The sequence below is a fragment of the Nomascus leucogenys genome, chromosome 2, assembly GCF_006542625.1.
Source record: "Nomascus leucogenys isolate Asia chromosome 2, Asia_NLE_v1, whole genome shotgun sequence".
Classification (NCBI taxonomy): Eukaryota; Metazoa; Chordata; class Mammalia; order Primates; family Hylobatidae; genus Nomascus; species Nomascus leucogenys.
The window spans coordinates 6,741,884-6,762,750 of NC_044382.1; the positions used below are offsets into that span (position 1 = coordinate 6,741,884).

Below are 20,867 nucleotides of genomic sequence, written 5' to 3' on the forward strand. Positions count from 1 at the left end.
TACTGGCATAGATTAGTAGTGTAAAGGTAAATACCATTAAAAAACCCCAACCTGGGCAACATACTGAGATCTTGTCTCCATAAAAGAAAAATAAAAAAATTAGCCAGGCACAGTGGCATGCACCTGTGGTCCCAGCTACTTGGGAGGCTGAGGCTGGAAGATTGCTTGAGCTTGGGAGACTGAGGCTGTAGTGAACCATGATCGTGCCACTGCACTATAGCCTGAGTGACAGGACAAGACTTTGTCTCAAAAAAAACAAAACGAAAAACCAAAAACCCATATGACATTTTAGCCAGATACTGGTGTTTTTTTTTTTTTTTTTTTTTTTTTTAACAGAAAATTGAACAGTAGGCTGGCTCTTTTTGTTAAAAACAGGTAATGGCAGATATTAGAGAGATGTGAAAATATCTTTTGATGAAATTAGAGTTGAAAGCAAACTGAAAAGGTAGTAACTTTTGCAGTATGGGATTTATTATACTCTACTAACCTTTACCAGGGTTTTTCAGTGGTTTTCAAAGTAAGAAATGAAATTTATGTTTATACCTAGTGTGTGTGTGGTAATTTTTATATATATGCATATATGCATGTGATGCAGGATTTTTTCTGTGCTGCTTCGCCAGCTGGAGACCTTTGCAGCTGGCAATGCCTCTGCCCAGGGCCTCGCTCCACCCCGGGCTTGCTGTTGGAAGTACCCTGCCCACTCGGCCTGGTGGGCTGCTCTTAGCGCCTGGCCCTGGCTGCGCTCAGCCTGTGCCGGGGCTAGGCGTGCTGTAGCCTGCTTCTGCCTTGGGCACCGGCATCTAGACAAGGGGGAATGCGGTGGCACTTGAAAATTTTGGAGACACCAGCATCCGCGTGACCCCAAAGAGGGTGTTAGAGCATGTCACAACTCTGGCTCAGGAGTGGCAAGGTCTGGGGCCCCAGAAGGGTTGTAGCTTCTCTCTCCTTCCCGCAGCACTACCAGTCAGCGGGGGTGGGAGGTGGGACGTGTTTCAGCCTATTTGTGTTATAGCTCATTTAATCCTGTAACCCTGCTCTGGCCCGAGGCTCCTGCACTGGCCTGGCCCCGTGGCTGCTTCCTGTCATGCGGGGCTTGCTGCCTGGCACTGGCAGAGGGCGGGGGGCTACAGTATAATAGCATTTTTCCTACCATGATCGGTAGGTCCTGAGTTCTTGTCCTGCATCCAAGAAGAATGAGGTTATGCTCACAACCAGAGGGTGAGCAGGGCGGAAAGTTTTATTGAGTGACGAAACAGTTCTCAGCGGAGAGGGCACTCAAAATGGGCATTCCACTACCCGAAGTTGGGTAGTCCCCCAGTGTGGCTGAGTTCAGGGTTTTTAATAGTCACAGAATGGGAGAGGTGCAGGCAGTAGGTAGCATTGGAAAAGGCAACGTTTGATTAAAAAGCATTATCCAGAAAGAACCAATTGGGAAAGAGCTGGCAAACAGGAATAGAAATTCTCACTCTGGATCGTGGGCTTCATTCAGAACCAGCAGCCTTGTCTTCAGGCGCAGGCTGTTTTTAGCTTGAAGGTGGGGTTTTGGCCGGGTGCAGTGGCTCATTTCTGTAATCCCAGCACTTTGGGAGGCCGAGGTGGGTGGATCACGAGGTCAGGAGTTCAAGACCAGCCTGGCCAACATGGTGAAACTCCATCTCTACTAAAAATACAAAAATTAGTTGGGTGTGGTGGCGGGTGCCTGTAGTCCCAGCTACTTGGGAGGCTGAGGCAGGGAATTGCTTGAACCTGGGAGGTGGAGGTTGCAGTGAGCTGAGATCGTGCCACAGCACTCCAGCCTGGGCGACAGAGTAAGACTCTGTCTCCAAAAAAAAAAAAAAAAAGTGGGGTTTCACCACGGACCCTCTCCTGTCTGCCTAGGATTTTGTCTGCCTTCTGCTGCTATCACATGTGTATGTGTTATGTCTATATAGTCAGGAAAATTGCTACCATTTTTAATTGTAAGATATTGATTATAAGAAACATCTCTATTTCAGAGATGTTAAAATGTGAAAAAAAAATGCATCTTAGAACTGATGAAGTAGAGGATATAATATGTGCTCTATTCCGTTTCAGTTTTTAAAAAAATGCTGGTTATCCCTTAAATTGATATTTTAAACTATAATGGATTGCAATCTCCAATTGGAAAAACATGGACTTAAAATTTAAAAATAAGAATCTTAATTTCTGCTTTACTTAAAAATCAGTAAAGACAAATTTTAAATGAAAATGTACAAAGTAAAATAAAACATAGGTGTGGAAGAATGTCTTTATGATGTTAGGAGAAAAAAGATTTCTTGAGCAAGATGACAGAAAGCGTAAATAATAAACAATTGACAAATTAAACTTCATTAAAGTTTATTCTGTTTATCAAAAGACATCATTAAGAGAATGAAAAGTTAAGCCACAGATTGGGAGAAGACCTTTGTAATAATATATTTGAGAAAGGAGTTCATTCTAGAATATATATAGAATTTCTAGAAATCAGTAAGAAAAAGTCTAACTAAAAATTGATTAAAAGCTTTGTTATCCAGGCTGGGTGCAGTGATTCAGCCTGTAATCCCAGCACTTTGGGAGGCTGAGGCGGGCAGATCATTTGAGGCCAAGAGTTCGAGACTAGCCTGGCCAACATGACGAAACCCCATCGCTTGATAGATGGAGACCAAAAAGAAAGAAACAAACAAACGAGGGAGGGAGGGGCAATACAAAATTAGCCAGGCATGGTGGTGCACGCCTGTAGTCCCAGCTACTTGGGAGGCTGAGGCACGAGTATCGCTTGAACCACGGAGGCAGAGGTTGCAGTGAGCCGGGATTGTGCCACTGCACTCCAGCCTGGGCAGCAGAGCGAGACTCTGTCTCACACACACACACACACACACACACACACACACACACGTACACACACACGCACACACACGATTGGTGATGATAAAAAGAAAAACCTTCTACATTCATTCTTTCAGATATTTTTAGTATCATTTCTTGTCATATAATGTCAATAACAATGAAATACTTGTTAGAAATTTGAGTGGAACTACAATTTAGATTAATTAGAAAAGAACTTACTGTATTATAATAATCCATATAACAGAAATTTCAACCAAACTCCTAATGGATTTAAAATTTATTAGTGGTTTACATTTTTATGAGATGGCAGAAAGAAAATAACTGGTATATTCCTATATTTTAGCGTTTGTCCGGAGAGAGGAGAAGATTTCCAGTCAAGCTGTTTGATGGTGGTTGCGTTAATGTATATGCACATATGGCCTTCTTCCTTCTGAATTGCCTTGTTTGTTTGAGAGATAGGAACTGCTATTTTAGACAAACTTATCTCTTCTTTTTCAAAATGAATACTTCTGGCTTTCTAGTGATTTTAATTCCCAGCAATGTGTTGGCAAGATTTGGGTTTTAGGGGCCTACGTGTAGGTAACAAGAACAATGAAAAGGTATTTGGTTTGCCTTTGCCAGTCATTGTTCTATGTATTTATCTTTGGAATTTACAGCAAGTAATAATTGGCGGAATGTATTTAGATTTTTCTACTTGGCCTAATCTTAAATATGTAATAATCTGTTCCTGATTTCTAACTATATTTGGGATTTTTTTCTGTGACCTATGTCAGTTTTTATAAAATGCTCCATGGAAAATTGAGAATAATATGTAGTCTCTTATTGGGTAGAAAGTTTGAGATATATCTAGTAAATCAAGCCCCTCCCTCCCTCGTTTGTTTGTTTCTTTCTTTTTGGTCTCCATCTATCAAAGCTGGAAAGGTATTTAAAAAATAATATTTCCAACTTTTCCCCGTTATGTACTGTTGCTTGGTGTGGTGACTTACCTGTAATCCCAGTGACTTGGGAAGCTGAGACAGGAGGATCACTTGAGCCTGGGAGTTTGAGATCAGCTTGGGCAACATAGCAAGACCCTGTCTCTAAAAAATTTTTAAAAATTGGTTGAGGCCGGGCGCGGTGGCTCACGCCTGTAATCCCAGCACTTTGGGAGGCCGAGGCGAGCGGATCACGAGGTCAGGAGATCGAGACCATGGTGAAACCCCGTCTCTACTAAAAATGCAAAAAAAAATTAGCCGGGCGTGGTGGTGGGCGCCTGTAGTCCCAGCTACTCGGAGAGGCTGAGGCAGGAGAATGGCGTGAACCCGGGAGGCGGAGCTTGCAGTGAGCCGAGATCGCGCCACTGCTCTCTAGCCTGGGCGACAGAGCGAGACTCTGTCTCAAAAAAAAAAAAAAATTAGTTGAGTGTTATGGTGTGAGCCTGTAGTCCTAGCTACTCAGGAGGCTGAGGTGGGAAGATTGCTTGAGCCTAGGAGTTCGAGGTTGTAGTGAGCTATGATCATGCCTCTGTACTTCAGCCTGGGTGACAAAGTGGAACCCTGATTCTTAAAAAGCACTCTTCTTTTTGAATTTTGCTTTTCAGAGATTTAAAATGTAAATATTGCTCTCCTTGCAATAAAGGCCCTTGCTTTCCTTTTAATTTTAATTTTTCTGCTATGTTTTTGCTCATTTCTTTCAGCCTTTTTTTTTTTTTTTTTTTGGAGACGGAGTCTCGCTCTGTCACCCAGGCTGGAGTGCAGTGGCGCGATCTTGGCTCACTGCAAGCTCCGCCTCCCGGGTTCACGCCATTCTCCTGCCTCAGCCTCTCCGAGTAGCTGGGACTACAGGCGCCCACCACCACGCCTGGCTAATTTTTTGTATTTTTAGTAGAGATGGGGTTTCACCATGGTCTCGATCTCCTGACCTCGTGATCCGCCCGCCTCGGCCTCCCAAAGTGCTGGGATTACAAGCGTGAGCCACCGTTCCTGGCCCTTTCAGCCTTTTTTTTATATGAATTTGTTATTTTGCTTACCTTGGTGTGTAGGGGATCTCCTCAATTCAGCTTTGTTTTATTAAAGCATTCTGGTTGCAGTCTATTAAATTGATTTCATGGGCCAAAACCCGTAGTTGGAAAACACCTAGGCCACATTTTTCTGTATGGAAAGTACATTGATTTCTGAGTAGAACAGGCTTAGGTCTGAATCCTGTGTCTCTCATTTACTAGCTGTGTGACTCTTAACTGTTAGTTACTTAATGCAGAATTTGCAGCATTTTTAAAGCAGGAAATTGATTCCTCATATAATTCTCAAAGTAGGGAATTTTCCAATTGAAATATATTCTGTGTTAGTTCGTGGCTCCTACTGTTAAACATACGTCACTGCTAAGAGCCTGTTGTACCTATACATAAACTAAATGAAAATGGAGGCTAGGTCATTGGAACCAGCCTACTACTTCCATTGATTGGTATGAAAGAGAGACGGGGAATGTGCAGAAGAGATTCTAGGATTATAGAAATGCTCCGAAGAAAGAATGAATTCTAGGTGGTAGCTGAGATTCCATAGCAGACACAGTATTGCTGCACTAAATTACCCAGTTGATGAAAACATCTTGACAAGTTTTCAAGTCACAGTATTGTGTGATTTTTGTTTGTTTGTTTGTTTTAGAGTGATAATGCAATGGGGTACACTTTCTCAGGTTTGGTTTTATATAGAATTCAGTTTCAGAAATGTAATTTACATCTGGGCTACCTAGAATGCATTCGTTTCCCAGGGTGAAGACTTTTTGCATTGGGGTCGCCATGTTCATGAAAATGCACAGATAAAAAGGAAAGTTACTTTTGCTAATCTATTTATCATAATAAAAAAACACACTATATGTATTTTCAGTTATTTTTTATTTTGCTTATTAGTATTATTCCTTTTTTATAGAGATGAAGCTTGCTCTGTTGCCCAGGCTGGAGTGCATTGGCATTATCTTAGGTTATTGAAGCCTCAAACTTCTGAGATCCTCTCACCTTAGCCTCCTGAGTAGCTAGGAGGCTTGGCTTATTTTTAAAAATTTTTAAGAGGTAGAGTCTCACTGTGTTGTGCAGGATGGTCTCAAACTCCTCACCTCAGGCAGTCCTCCTCCCTCGGCCTCCCAAGTGCTGGGATTACAGGAGTGAGCCACTGTGCCCAGCCCTTCAGGTTTTTTTTTTTTTTTTTTTTTTTTAATAGCAGTGTGGAATTTGATTATTCTTCCCATCCTCTTTCACTGAACATATTTGTGATCAGTTGGTATGAAATTTCCAAATCTGACTCTGAGGATAATGGAGACCTGACTAATTGAACTAACCAGACAACCATCCAAACCAATCATCCTTAGAATGGAAACTTATGCTACTTCCAGTTGTGTTCAGAATTCAGTTTATGAAGACAGAGTAACTTTTGTGCCTGTGTTTTCCCTTCTTTTCTTTTTTTTTTTTTTTGTTTTTTGAGACAGAGTCTTGCTCTGTCGCCCAGACTGGAGTGCAGTGGTACTCACTGCAACCTCTGCCTCCCAGGTTCAAGAGATTCTTCTGCCTCAGCCTCACAAGTAGCTGAGACTACAGGCATGTGCCACCACGCCTGGCTAATTTTTGTATTTTTAGTAGAGACGGGGTTTCACCATGTTGGCCAGGATGGTCTCGAACTCCTGGCCTCAAGTGAGCCGCCTACTTCGGCCATCCAAAGTGCTGGGATTACAGGCATGAGCCACTGCGCCCAGCCTGTGTTTTCTTTGTGATGGTGGAAAGAGTGTCTTTGAAACAAGATTAGGATCTTTATTGTGCTGCAAATAGCTATAATATATATGCAGTATAACTGGGAAGGTTGTGTCCTATGGAGTCTAGCTTTGAATCTTGGTACTTTTTGATGCATAACCCAAGGCAAGTTGTGTAACATTTCTGAGCTATGGTTCCCCCAGTGTGTAAAACAGGATATAGCTGCTGTCATACAAGGTCATTGTTAAAGGTAATTTATATAAAGTTCCTATCACAATGCCTGACCATCATAGGCAGTCATTAAATAACAATTATTTTCTCTATTCTTCTTTGGAGCTACTTGATAAAGTATATAGTTGGTCATGTTTTTAATATCCAATGAATGACTGGTTTCATAATTTTTACTTACAAAGGACACCCAGGAACAGGTGTTAGAGTATTGTGGTATTTGGTAGTTATGAAATATCACATATTGGGATGGAGTCTGTCATGATAGCATCAGTGCAGCTTCCTTACTTAGGTTGGTGCTACCACATGGGCTACATCATTTTGCCATAGCAATGATTTTTGAGCAGAGATAGATCAGAATTACTTGGAGAACTGGAAAGGAAAACGTATGCCTAGGCTCCATCTGCTCCATGGTCAGCTGTATATATATGGCTTCATGTTATTTATAGTCCTCATTCATGCCCCAAGTCCATGGACCTCTAGTAAAAAACCACTGATAACCATGGTTTTCCAAATATGAATTTAATGGCAAGCAGGACATACCCCTGAATTTAGATGTCAACATGCTTCGTGAATTACCCTACCATGGCGAGGTCAGGATGTATGTGAAGAGCATCACAGACTGTCACACGGGCTAAGGAAAGATGCCTAAGGAGAAAGAAGGGCCAGGCCTGAGATGGTAGTGCTTTAGTGTATTCTCCCACGGTGTCAAGTTTAGGAGCCCGCATCCCTAGGGCACTGGTTTTCAAGTGGAGAGAGTAATTTAGCCCCCTTCCCCGGGACATTTGGCAATCTGGAGACATTTTTGATTCTCACAGTTCAGGGGGTGTGGGATGCTCCTGGCACAGGCACTGGCCAGGGATGCTGCTAACCTTCTATAATGCACACGGCAGCCCCACAACAAAGAAATATCCATCCCCAAATGGCAATAATACTAAAATTGATCTGCCTGAGAGTCTAGCTTCTTCTTCCTAGATTATATCTTTGATTGGTAGTAGTATCAGAATAATAGGAGGGTCTGCATTGTCATCTATTTACATGTGATGCTCCTTGGTAGACATAAGAGGAAGGAAATGATGAGAAGGGTAGAAAGTAAACTGGTTGGTATTTCAAATAACTTTTCTTCTCGTGAGTGTTGGAAACTTAAAGAGGATTTCAACTCTCAGATTGGCCATGGTTTCACATGAGGGTTTGGATGTAGGAAATGACCTTTCTTTTCTCTTGGGAAGCTCATTGTTTTTACCTCACCCTTGAACCCGTGACCTTTTGTCTCTTGCCTTTAAGGAATAAAATTCAAAGTGATTAAAAAAATTATAGCTTCCCTAAGAGAATTTTCTATTCTTGCCATCACCACTTACTCCTGCGACCCTGTGTACGGATTGAGTATCCCTTATCTGCTTGGGACCAAAAGTGTTTCTGATTTTGGAAATGTACAGATTTTAGAATATCTGTATTACACTTTTGGAATTAGGATTTTTGCGTGTGGGATGCTCAACCAGTAGCCGGCTGAGAAGGATGATGGGGAATAGGAGAGGACTGTATTGTATAAACAAAGTGGATGTTTCCTTTGTCTCCCAAAAGTATTTGGTGAAGAGAGAGGAAGGAATTACGCCAGGCTATTGCTCTAGTCCAGTGTTTGCCAATAAGTGCTGAGCTATTATTAATAGATATTATTATAAAAGGGGGGCTGTCCATGTCCAACAAACGGGAAAGTTGGATTAAATGAATTTAACCTAATTTTAAAATAATAGTATATTATAGAGCCTTTCGTATCTTAATGGAGTGTATTCTAACTTCTGAGAGACAAATATATATATATAAAATATATCTCTGAATAGAATATATATATATTTACACACACACACACACACACACACACACACACACACACACACACACACAGAGAGAGAGAGAGAGAGTCTAGAGTGCAAGGATGTGTATAGCATTTCTCTAATTTCTAAACCTAATTAGACGCTTGGATGCTTTTTTCTCCAGACACCTTTTGCATCGCCTGGAATCCTCTGGTCAGTGTAGCTTGAAAGCAGCATTTTCCCTTTGGTTTCTTCTCCTGAAGCCTTTATAAAAGAAGTTGAAAAGTATGTAGGATGGGAGAACTATTGCAACCCCCATGGTTTTATTAAAAACAATTTTATTAAATTGTATGTCTAGCCTTCTTTATGAAGCCTTAAGATAATAGCTGCTGTTTTCTTCAGGGGGTTGTTTCCTTATCAACCATATAAGTAAACATCATTTCTCTGTTTTGGAATACATGAAGAATGAAATTTTCTCACTGTGAAGAGTTGTTTCATGTATAGTGTACAGGGACTTCTGACATTTCTTGTGTTTTCATCTTAAGTAAAGAAAATATTAAGGTGGTTTAGGTCACAATAGCCCTGGAGGATTCTGGCTCCTATATTTCAAAAGCTTTTAGTTTAAAACATATATACATCTCTTGACTGGGTGTGGTGGCTCATGCCTGTAATTCCAACACTTTGGGAGGCTGAGGCGGGCGGATCACAAGTTCAAGAGATCGAGACCATCCTGGCCAACATGGTGAAACCCCGTCTCTACTAAAAGTACAAAAATTAGCTGGGCATGGTGGTGTGCGCCTGTAATCCCAGCTACTCGGGAGGCTGAGGCAGGAGAATCGCTTGAAGCCGGGAGGCGGAGGTTGCAGTGAGTTGAGATCGTGCCATCACACTCCAGCCTGGGTGACAGAGCGAGACTCCGTATCAAAAAAAAAAAACCAAAAAACAAAAACACAAAAAACAGAAAACAAAACCAAACCATATATGCATCCCTCATATGTTTCCTCTGCGGTACCTGGAGACATGGGGTGGGGACTGATTTCCCATCTCTCTTCCACTTAATTCCTCATTCCTTTCCGTGCTCCACCTTTCATGTTTCCAGCCATTCGTTCTCCTTACCACTCTTAGAACCCAGACATTGTGGCCTTGCAAGACGGCTTTGTAACTACCAAACTCGGGGGATGCTGTACTGAGTCACCGCTCCCCCTTTCTTTATTCCTCTGAGGAAACCTGCTCGCTTTAGTAACCCTTAGGTTCCTTTAAGATAGAAATAAAAAGATTACATGGAGAGACCTCCATAAATACTACCTTTGTTTCCTTGTTCTTCATCCCATTCATAATTATTTAACTGCTTTCACCACTCCAGTCCTGTTTTGGACTCTTGGACACACTGCCTTCCTCTCTAGCTCATGGTTGAGTTTTACATAGAGCCCCACCCTCCTGTCCCTCTCCCTCATTGTGGACCTTGATGCTGTGGGGTTTATAAGATTTTACTGAGAAAGCCAGGTTTTCCCCATAGGCAGCCATCTGGAGCATCCTGTCAAAATCTCTGAAATTAGAAAAGCATAAGAAGATAACACAGGGGAAAAGTAGCATCTTCTTCTTTTTTTTTTTTGTTCTTTTTTTTTTTTTAAATTATACTTTAAGTTCTAGGGTACATGGGCACAACGTGCAGGTTTGTTACATATGTGTACATGCGCCATGTTGGTGTGCTGCATCCATTACCTCGTCATTTACATTAGGTATATCTCCTAATGCTATCCCCCCACCTCCCCCTACCTCCCCCCACCCCACAACAGGCCCCGGTGTGTGATGTTCCCCTTCTTGTGTCCAAGTGTTCTCATTGTTCAATTCCCACCTATGAGTGAGAACATGTGGTGTTTGGTTTTTTGTCCTTGTGATAGTTTGCTGAGAATGATGGTTACCAGCTTCATCCATGTCCCTACAAAGGACATGAACTCATCGTTTTTTATGGCTGCATAGTATTCCATGGTGTATATGTGCCACATTTTCTTAATCCAGTCTATCATTGATGGACATTTGGGTTGGTTCCAAGTCTTTGCTATTGTGAATAATGCCGCAGTGAAAAGTAGCATCTTCAAATCGGAGAGTGAAGTAATGTTTTCTGGAATACCCATTATGCACTAAGCATTGTGTAGGGTAGTCTCCATCCCCACAACAACTCTGTGTGTTTGTATTTGTTCCCAGGGTAAAAGAACTTGCTCAGGCTCACACACACACACACATTGAATGAGTGACCAAATCAGGAATCCAACTTCTCTTTGGCTTCAAAGCCTTTGACTTTCCTACTCCATCATACTGCATCCCTGATCAGAGCCAGTTTTGTGACCTGTAGAGTGGCTAGTGTTCAGTGGTGATTCTTATGTCATTACCTACATTGGTATTTTCAAATGGATTGTTTGGAAATACTGTATAAATAGTCCAAACATTTTAGGACTTGAAGAACATAAAGGAAAAATAGGGAAAATTTGAGAGAGGCTTATTCCCTAAAGACAACAAACAGGATCTTATAAACACTGATAACTTAAATAGATCTATAATATCCTTTTGAATAATACTATGAGACAAATGTTGTTTAAATTTTATACTCCAATCTTATAATTTTAGGTTTTGGAAGGAATCTTAGACTGCTATCCATAAATGAGTTGTTACTCTTTTCAGAGCACAACTAGCCCACTTCCCCTTCTCATTAAGTTTCCATTTAGCCATTAGGTGGGAGCTTCAAAAGGGAAAATCCAATCATGTATAATCTCTAGTTAATGGGCATCTATTGAGCGACTGGGTCACCAGAAAGAATAATTACACAGTACCTCTTTGTGCAGTAAACACAAAAATCAAAAGCTAATGCATTCCCAAGGCAAGCCAGATTGTTACTGGCTAACAGCATCCTCCTCTTCAGGGAGAAGGTTGGGGCACCCACTATGCTTGCTAGCGGAGATTGCAAAGCCATTCCAGAAAAACAAGGCTATCAAGGGAGGAAAGACGAAGGCAGGGGGGCTTCCAAGGCTTTGCTGCTTCTAATTGCGGATTCCTTGGGGTGCATTACTGAATAGCAGATCATCTAGTAAATGTTTTGTGCAATCATCAGAAACTTCATGAGTCTTTGGAATTTCTTGTCACAAGTACAAAAACAGTGATGACTGAGGTTGAGCTTCAGCCTTACTCCCACAATTTAGCCTTTTTTCTAAGCACACCCAACCTTTGTAAGTAATGACTTTATGCTTGCTTTCGTCTAACCACTAACTTTATTGATTTATGAAAGATGAGCACATCTCCCTTGACCCAAAATGGCGTGTGTTAGCCACAAAGCCAAATAGTTCTTGGGTTTGTATTGGTACACTCTAGTTTGGGTTTTCAAAATTATTTCTTGTAGTTATTTAGGATTTGCAAAACTTGGTATAATTCAAATAACCTGTTTTTCCCCCCCTAGAACACTTCAGTTATGGAAGATCAAAATGAAGATGAGTCCCCAAAGAAAAATACTCTTTGGCAGGTAGGAATGACGGCGCACAGATTAGATAGCAACTGACTTACTGTAGATAGGATGCTCCCTCAGTTAATGTCCTCAGTGGAATCAAGAGCCAAGCATTTTTGTTTTCTTTTGTGCAGTTTTGCTAGTTTCAGAATCCACCCTAATTTATCTTCATTCCATAGGGAATTGTCATTACAAATATGCTAAATAATTTTGGAGTTTCCACAAAGATTCTGAAGTGGCTATAGCCTAAAATGTTTTGTCTGTGGCCTCTGCCTAAGCCAAAGATGGACAGTGATGGCATCCTTTGTCACCAGAAGGGCACCATGCCACACACCAGTATATACATGGATGGCCTTTTCTCCTTTTGCTCTCAACCTTTACTCTTCTTTCCCATTTCCTTTGGTTTGCCTTTTCCTTTTAAGCTCGTCTCCTTCTCCCTTGGCTCTAGTTTAAGGTTTGCCAGTTTTCTTCCCAATTTCCCAGGTTGTGTGTGTGTGTGTGTGTGTGTGTGTGTGTGTGTGTGTGTATGTATGTATGTGTGGTTGGGGGTTTGGGGAGCAAGCAAAGTTTCACGATTTGGTGTTTTATCAACCATGCTGGTACACATGGCTTTCCCCTTCACGAAGACAGGATTAAAAGCAAAACAAATCTAAATCTGAAGATAATAATGTAAAAATAAATTCTCTGGGTTCATTTGATTTGAAACTAAAAAGATAGATTAGTTAGCAGGAACAAAGTGCACCCAACACATTTAAGAGGAAATGAAGCAAAGAAAAACAACGCTAGGAAGAGCTTGCTGGGCTGAGCACGTGGTTGGAAATAGCATATTGAAAATGTGCTATAGAATAGTGCACATGCTGTTATTTTCTTCTTAACACTGTGTACAGACTGAGTTTTGTACCCTCCACGTTTATTATTTTGCAGTGGGATGCTCTTCATTTACTATGATTTTTCAATTGGCAGTTGTTCGTCACACTTTAGCTTTCAGTTTTTCTTTCATTTATCTTTCAGTCAAATGGTTAATAGTTACACAAACACTCTAGGGAGGCCAGATGATTAGGAACTTGTCTGTAAATAAAATAACACTTTTGCTTGTCAAATGAATTAATGACTGTGAAAGTACTTTGTAAATTATAAAGCAGTACACAAATGCAAGTTGTTATCATTATATTTAACCTGTTACGAACCATTATTTTGGCAAGTTATTTGGAATCAAATATAGAAATAAAGGGAAGGAAAGCATACGTAGTTTTCTTTCTTAAGGCACTTTTGAGATTTTGATGTATATCCTTTACTCTGTCATGGTGTGTTCCCCTTGTCATGAATTACTGTGATCGTAATGTTTTATAAAATCCTGGATCTTGCCTTTTGTTTCTTGATATTATTTCATAAGCATGTTCTGTTGCTATAAAAATATTACCTTTTTTTTTTTTTTTTTGACGCAGTCTTGCTGTGCACCCCAGGCTGGAGTGCAGTGGTGCGATCTCAGCTCACTGCACCCTCTGCCTCCGAGGTTCAGGCATTTCTCCTGCCTCAGCCTCCTCAGTAGCTGGGATTACAGGCGCCTGCCACTGCTTTTGTATTTTTAGTAGAGACAGGGTTTCACCATGTTGGCCAGAGTGGTCTCGAACTCCTGACCTTAAGTGATCCAGCCAACTTGGCCTCCCAAAGTGCTGGGATTACAGGCGTGAGCCACCATGCCTGGCCAAAATCTTACTTTATATGTTATTTTAGTGGCTTACATTACAGCTCTTAATGGTGATGTGTTAGAATTTGTTTTAAATAGTTGCCTGTAATTGGGCAGTTATTTCTAACTTTTCCTTGTTATATTGTGGTGGACATCCTTATGCTTAAAGCAACTTAGATGCCCCTTATTCTTGCCAATATTCATCACAGCAAAGACTTTTCATCTCTGTTTTGAACTCCATATTTTTTGGATCTGTTAAGACTCAAATGTGTTAGTGTAAGCAAAATTTCAAAATCCTTGTTCAGTGCTTCCCCCTGGTGGTACTTGGTGTCAGTGAGCTTTTCATCACCCAAGATACAAGGGAAGAAACATTCCTCGACAATGGGGCGGTAGGATAAATTGAGTAGAAGATAGATGCCTTCCCATCTTATACCTCTAAATGTTTACATAAGAACTTCAGACAAGGTTGTTTGTCAAGGAAGACTGAAGACTCCTTTGGATATTTATAAAGGATGTTTTCTCTGGGATGGGTTTAGTCCACTTTAAGTTAGGGGACATACTGATAGTGAAAGCTCTTGGTTCATTCCACGTAAGACTCCTGAGATAAGTTCCTAATGGAATTAATAGGTATTTGTAATTCAACTCTTCAGTTCTTAGAATTATCTTTTGTGTTATTTTTTCTGGTATTATGTATGAGGAGGCTGTCAGAAGAGTGGTCGACAGCTTGATAAATGTTTGACAAAAGTATTGAGGTTATTTTGTTTTTAGACAGGGAGGTTACTGCACTTGATAGTAGTTGTGGTTTGAGTCTAGTGATTGAGATTGTTTTTAATGTTACTGTGCAGATGCAGTGTGTGTAGTTTCAGTTTTAAAAAATATATACTGATTTTATGTAAGGACTTATAGGAAGATTTGTTGAGAAATGCATTGTTAGTATAAGAGTCTGTGAGTTGTCCATGAACCACCTATGTAAGATGCAGAACTTTTCAGGTATACATGGTTTATTTACCTTGGGTCACTTTCTGAGAAGGTAATCAAGAAGGATGGGAAAGTCTAAACTGTTTTGCCAGATTAGTAGCCCTGGGAAACAGTATGGAGGAGATTGAAACTGTTGGGTAAAATGAAGCTTTTTGGATTGAATTGCTTTCAGGTTTCAACACAACACAGCTTATCTTTATATAGACCTGTGGTTCTCAGCATGTGGTCCCTAAAGTGTAGTCTCTGGACCAGCGGCATCAGCATTGCAGGGAAACTTGTTAGAAATACAAATTCATGCGCTCCACTCCAGACTAATAAAACCAAAACCTCTAGGGTGGGACCCAGCAATCTGTGTGTTTAACAATCCCTCCTGTTATTCTGATGCTAGCTCAAGTTTGAGAACCATTAGCATAGATGTATGTAGCATTAACTTTCAACTTTGAGGAAGTAAAACAGACTGTTAATAATCAATCAGTTGCCACTTTGCCAAGTTGAGCAGTTTCTCTAAGATGGTTATCTCCAGCATTAGCTATCTTTGGAGACGATAATTCATATAGATCCCATGTATAGAGATACCCAGTATATATCTTTGGAGCATCATTTTGTAATAAGCATTGGAAAATGATAATTTAAGGTGCCTTTTAGAAATAGCTATAATTTTGGCATTTCCTGTAGTAACTAATTTGAGGACACAGACCCTGAATACATTTTTAATTCCTGAATGAATTAATAAAGGAATGAGTTTGGCTTTAGGGTAAAAGTGGCATTTTAAGATTAAATACACAGGGTGAAAAATATTTCTAATGAAATATTAATTAGGTTTCTTTCCTTGTTAAACTAATTGTTTTTTGTTTTTCTAAAATAGATAAGTAATGGAACATCATCTGTGATCGTCTCCAGAAAGAGGCCATCAGAAGGAAACTATCAAAAAGAAAAAGACTTGTGTATTAAATATTTTGACCAGTGGTCTGAATCAGATCAAGTGGAATTTGTGGAACATCTTATTTCACGAATGTGTCATTATCAGCATGGACATATTAACTCTTACCTGAAGCCCATGTTGCAGCGGGACTTTATTACCGCTTTACCAGGTAACTGTACTTGTCTTTTCAAAAGCTGAGCAGTTGAAGAGTGCCCAGCCCAAGGACCTAGGTGGATATTTATGAAATGATTACTGTGTGAGGCAGCATTTCTTTGGGACACATACTTTAATATATGGAACTTGAGGAATTATAATTTAGTGTCTGTCTAGGAAATATAGGCAGTATCTTTAATAGTGTTCATTATTGGCCGGGCGCAGTGGCTCAACACCTGTAATTCCAGCACTTTGGGAAGCCAAGGCAGGTGGATCACCTGAGGTCAGAAGTTCGATACCAGCCTGGCCAACATGGTGAAACCCTGTCTTTACTAAAAGTACAAAAATTAGCCGGGGGTGGTGGCGGATGCCTGTAATCCCAGCTGCTCAGGAGGGTGAGGCGGGAGGATAGCTTGAACCCGGGATGTGGAGGTTGCGGTGAGCCGAGATCGTACCACTGCACTCCAGCCTGGGTGACAAGAGCGAGACTCTGTCTCCAAAAAAAAAAAAAAAAAAAAAAAGTGTTCATTATTGGTCATAACTGTTGCTTCATTTGGTCTGTTGAATGAGTTAATGATATGCTTTTTATTTTGATGTAGTTTAGAGTCTGCACTTTGCCTTTGTATGTAATTTTAAAAAAACTGATACTCTTTTCCCTTCAAACGTAGTTTGTATGTTTGGGAAGTGTCCCAAAAGTTTAGGACATTCATTTGTATCTGAAGTGGCACTTAAGGAATGGCAAAAATATATTGGGAAAACTGGTAGCATGTCTTTATTATATTTCTCAAAAGCTGTTTCTGCATCCTCTCCCTCACTACTGTCTTCCCACATATGTCTCATACACACATAGGTGTGTACACGCGCACACACACACACACACATCTGGTTAAATTTACTTTAATTTTTAAAAGTAGACTTTATATTTTTAGAGCAGTTTGAGGTTCAGATCAAAATTGAAGGGAAAATGCAGACAATTCCCATATTCACATAACCTGTTTCCTCAGCCTGCCCCACTAACAGCATTGCACAGCAGAGCAGTACATTTGTTCCAATTCATGAACCTAAGCTGACACATCATTATTACCCCAAATTCATAGGTTACATTAGGGTTTACTCTTGCTGTTATTCATTTTGTGGGTTTGGTCAAATGTATAATGACATATCTGCCTTAAGAGTCTCCTACAGAATGGTTTCACTGTGCTGCACTTATTTATTTCCCTTTGATTTTTAAAAAATAATTTAAAATTTGCTGTATTCTGTACCACCTTTTTGTTTTTCTCAATGAGGTGGCATCTTGCTGTGTGGGCCATGCTGGCCTTGAGCTCCTGGGCTCAAGTGATACTCCTGCCTTAGCCTCCTGAGTAGCTGGTACTACAGGCATGCATCACTGTGCTGAACTCCCCTTTGAATATGATTAATCATGAATTTTTTTGTTTCTATATTGTTTTTAAAAAAATTCTCAATTTAAATTTGGCTAGGTAAGATATAGAGATTTCACTCCTGTAGAGAATGCTGGCCAGAATGTTTTCCTCTGATGTGGCCAGTGTAGTGTGTGGTTAAAATTGCCATGTCAAAATAAGCCTAGAAGTAGCCAGGGATGAGCCAGTACCATTACCACAACCCTAATCCTTGTCAGAGCTACGGGATAGCTTCTTAAAGAGTAGCTCCTCCCTTAGCCTATCTGTGATTTATAGAACATCAGGACTCCGTGTTCTAAGTACTTCCACAGCAAACAAGACCCGGGCTTAGGCCTCAGGCCTGAAACCTGAGGCTGCAAATTGACAAACCAGCTTCTGATTTCTAATCTCTCTTCCAAAACGTGTAAGTTTACCTTCTACAATGGGAGTTTTAAGGATATTTGAGAGTTAGCTTAGAAAAATTTGACACTGCCGTTCTTTTTATGCTGAAATGTAGCATGACTTGCTCATTTCTTCCATTAGAATCTCTAGAAAAACAAAACGTAAATCCTGTTTCTAGAATCATACTATTTAATTGCTGAAGGGGATCTTAGCCATCACTTAGTCCTGTTTTTCATTGTGTAGATTAGGAAGCCAAGGAGAAGTTAATTGGGTGAGATGTCCAGAATCACACATCTTGATTGTAGTGGTGGTGGTGTGAATGATGGTAGGGGTTGGTTCAAAAATTAGTACAAAGGCTAAGGAAAATTCCTTAAATTGGCCCCAAGTACTGAATATAAGGATTACAACTCAGTTCAATAATTCTCACTTTTAATTATGAGGGAGGGATCCAGGGAGGGGGAGATGGAGACATGCTTTTGATTGCGTGAGAGAGAATTACAGGTGAATGGAAGTAAGATGAGGCATGTACATATGATGCAGCTTCTCTATATGTACAGAACTCAAACCCAGAAACCTATGGAATCAGGCTGCATCTCACACCAAGGAAAGACAGAGTCGTTTTTTAAGTTGGTGATTGTATTTGTCCCTCATAAGTGATTTTAACTGATGAGAGGATGCCTTCATTTTTCTCAAGCAATTCAATTTATTGTTTGTTTTCCACCGTTTTGGTTTTATTTTCTTCCCTGTAATTTGCTTCTCAAACGTTTTAGAGTGCCAGGGAACTCACCTTATATTTGCAGAGTAGCCACAAGGTGGCACTGTTGAAGTTCTCTTGATTTTTCAGAGTATAGTTCAGAGGCAACCCCATCTCTTAGAGAGTATACAGCCTCGGAGAAGAAGCAGAACAGATGAACATGTGTTATGTATATAAATATGGTTAGTATAATTGCATACAATTCAGTTTTCATTACAGCAAATGTTAAGGCATTGTCCATATCTCTGTTAAAGTGGAATTTTGTGGTATTGAATATTACATGAAATGAATGGACCATTGGCTGGGACATGGAAATACTTTAGTTAAAATGCTATTTGTTTTAACAGGACTTGATCTGAACATATATACATATGTCAGTATATATCATACATATGAATCTAATAGCTGAGGACAAGCTGGCCAGGTTGATTGTGTTAGTTAGTATCTAGTAGACCTAGATTAAACATGGCATTAGTTCCTTAACACAGACTCTGCCTTAAGAGCATCACAGGAGAAACAGGTCTGTGTCCATGTTCATACTTAGATTTAATAATGTGTGGAGCAGCTTACGAATCATTATACTAGTTTGGTGTTTCATTTTTACTGTACATCATCTTGAGTTTGAGGTTTTGCACTGTTGAAATTGACAGTCAACTTACGACTTCATTTGATTGTGAAAACCATTAATTCTGTAAAAATTATAATTTTAGCTTTTAAATGCTTGCTGTGAATATCATACCTGTCAGTATCGGGAAAATGGAAAATGTTTGTGGTCTCTGGCTCCTTTTGGCTCAGTGGAAAAAGTGATAATTATGATATGCCTTTCTAAAAATCATACTAAATGTTTAGTCTGCAATGTCAATTTCTGCAGACTGAGTTTGCGGTTTGTAAGAACTGTTGTTAATGGGAAAATTCATACCATGTAAAGTAGGGACAGATTGTACTTCAAAAAGGATGATAAGCATTGGTGATCTGTTTGTTGAGGTGTCTAAGCAATTAAGAGTTTTGAAACACTTGGCTTTCTGGCCCTGGTTTATTCAATTGTCTTATCCCCAAGAAAGGATGATAAGCCATTATGGACCGTAAATGTGACAGAGATTAGATTAAAGGTCCTAGGAGATGTGGAAGAAACAGAGCATAGATGAAGCTTTAGGTTGGGTACACGGCCAGAGCAGCGTGACAGGAAAAAGCATGGGTGCTGGAGTCACACAGGCCCTTGGTTTGAATCCTAGCCCTTACACTTTACAGCCGTGTGGTCCCACTTTTTGGAGCCCCAGTTTCCTCATCTGTGTGGGAATAATAGTAATACTTTATGGGTATTGTGTGAGGATTAATGATACGTTATAATATGCCTGGCATCTATTGGGTACTCTGAAGATGGCAGCTTAAAAAAAAGCCCAGAGAGGCAGGAAACACCTGCTTCTCCAGAGGTAGTAAGATTTATTGCTGGGAAATTTTAATTATTTACCCACTGATTTCCGAATTGATTCATTCTGACATCATATAGGTGTGTGTCACTTTGTTGTTTTGTTTCCTGGGTGTTTTATGGAAAAAAGATGTTAGACTTTGTGACCTGAGCTTCTTTTCACTTCATTTCTGTCTAAAAGCTTAGGTTGGTGTTTTCCAAGTGAAAGGCATCCGTTGAGGGACTGTTGCTGTTAGCAATTGCATTGTTTTCTTTTAAAACGTTTAGAACTTCAGATTTTACAACTAGATTTGTGACTAGGGAGGGGGAAGGGATAGCAGGGGTGGGTGGGAAAGGAAGTTTCTTTGCAGCTGCTCTTTGAAATGCATTTCCAAAATAATAAAAGTTTCTGTAATTGTATGATCTAAGCAGCTGTGTTAAAACTGGTTGTAGTCAAGGGTGTTTAATTGACATTTGAGTTTCATTTTGATACAGTGTTATTTACTTATTGAGCTTTGAAATTTGTGCCTTTTAATTGTTTTAATTTATTATTGAAGTTTTTCCAGACTTTCATCTGGTTCCTGTAATTAGCAACAGCAGCATGTCTTCAGCACTGTGTGCGAAGTATTATGGCCCCAATTTTCTGAGGCTGTAATGTGTCCTCTTGTTGCCTTAGGAAGAGGGGGTGGTGGTGAGAGATGGGGGAGTCTCAGCATGATAGAGTAATGAGAGTCAGACATAGGTACTTCAGAAAATGCTTAGTTTTGACACCTCAAAGCACTTTTTAGCCCAGGCAAATGGACCACCTTATTCAGTAACCTCTTTGTCCTGAATAGGCTTGAAACCAGAAAGTTACATGCTCTGCATGGCTCCTGAGGGTGGCCACTCTAAGGTACCTGAATAGAGATTGTGTGATTCTTGTTCTTCTCAGAACATTTAAGGGGCCATGAGACTTATACCAAGAAAATAGAGGGGGGCTTAGCTTTTTGCTGGAGGAGATGCGTAGTATTTTTTCTGCAGAAGGCAACAAGAAGAATGTTGTGTGTCGGCCTTGTCCGTTGATATCTGCTGAGAGGAT

The 20,867-nt window shown here is 40.2% G+C and overlaps 1 protein-coding gene across 7 annotated transcripts in view; it reads left to right on the forward strand.

Annotated features, from left to right (window-relative positions):
* FBXW11 (F-box and WD repeat domain containing 11) overlaps positions 1 to 20,867 on the forward strand; it is a 146,284-nt gene that overhangs the window by 80,991 nt on the left and 44,426 nt on the right. For 4 of the 7 annotated variants that reach the window (XM_003273238.4, XM_030825128.1, XM_030825137.1 and 1 more), the window contains 2 exons: positions 12,047 to 12,109; positions 15,622 to 15,847. In XM_003273238.4, the coding sequence (XP_003273286.1) occupies positions 12,047 to 12,109; positions 15,622 to 15,847 (289 nt within the window). Of the gene's footprint in view, positions 1 to 10,002; positions 10,008 to 12,046; positions 12,110 to 15,621; positions 15,848 to 20,867 lie in introns of those variants that run through there. The other 3 variants (XM_003273239.4, XM_003273237.4, XM_030825133.1) reach the window with 2 other exon arrangements.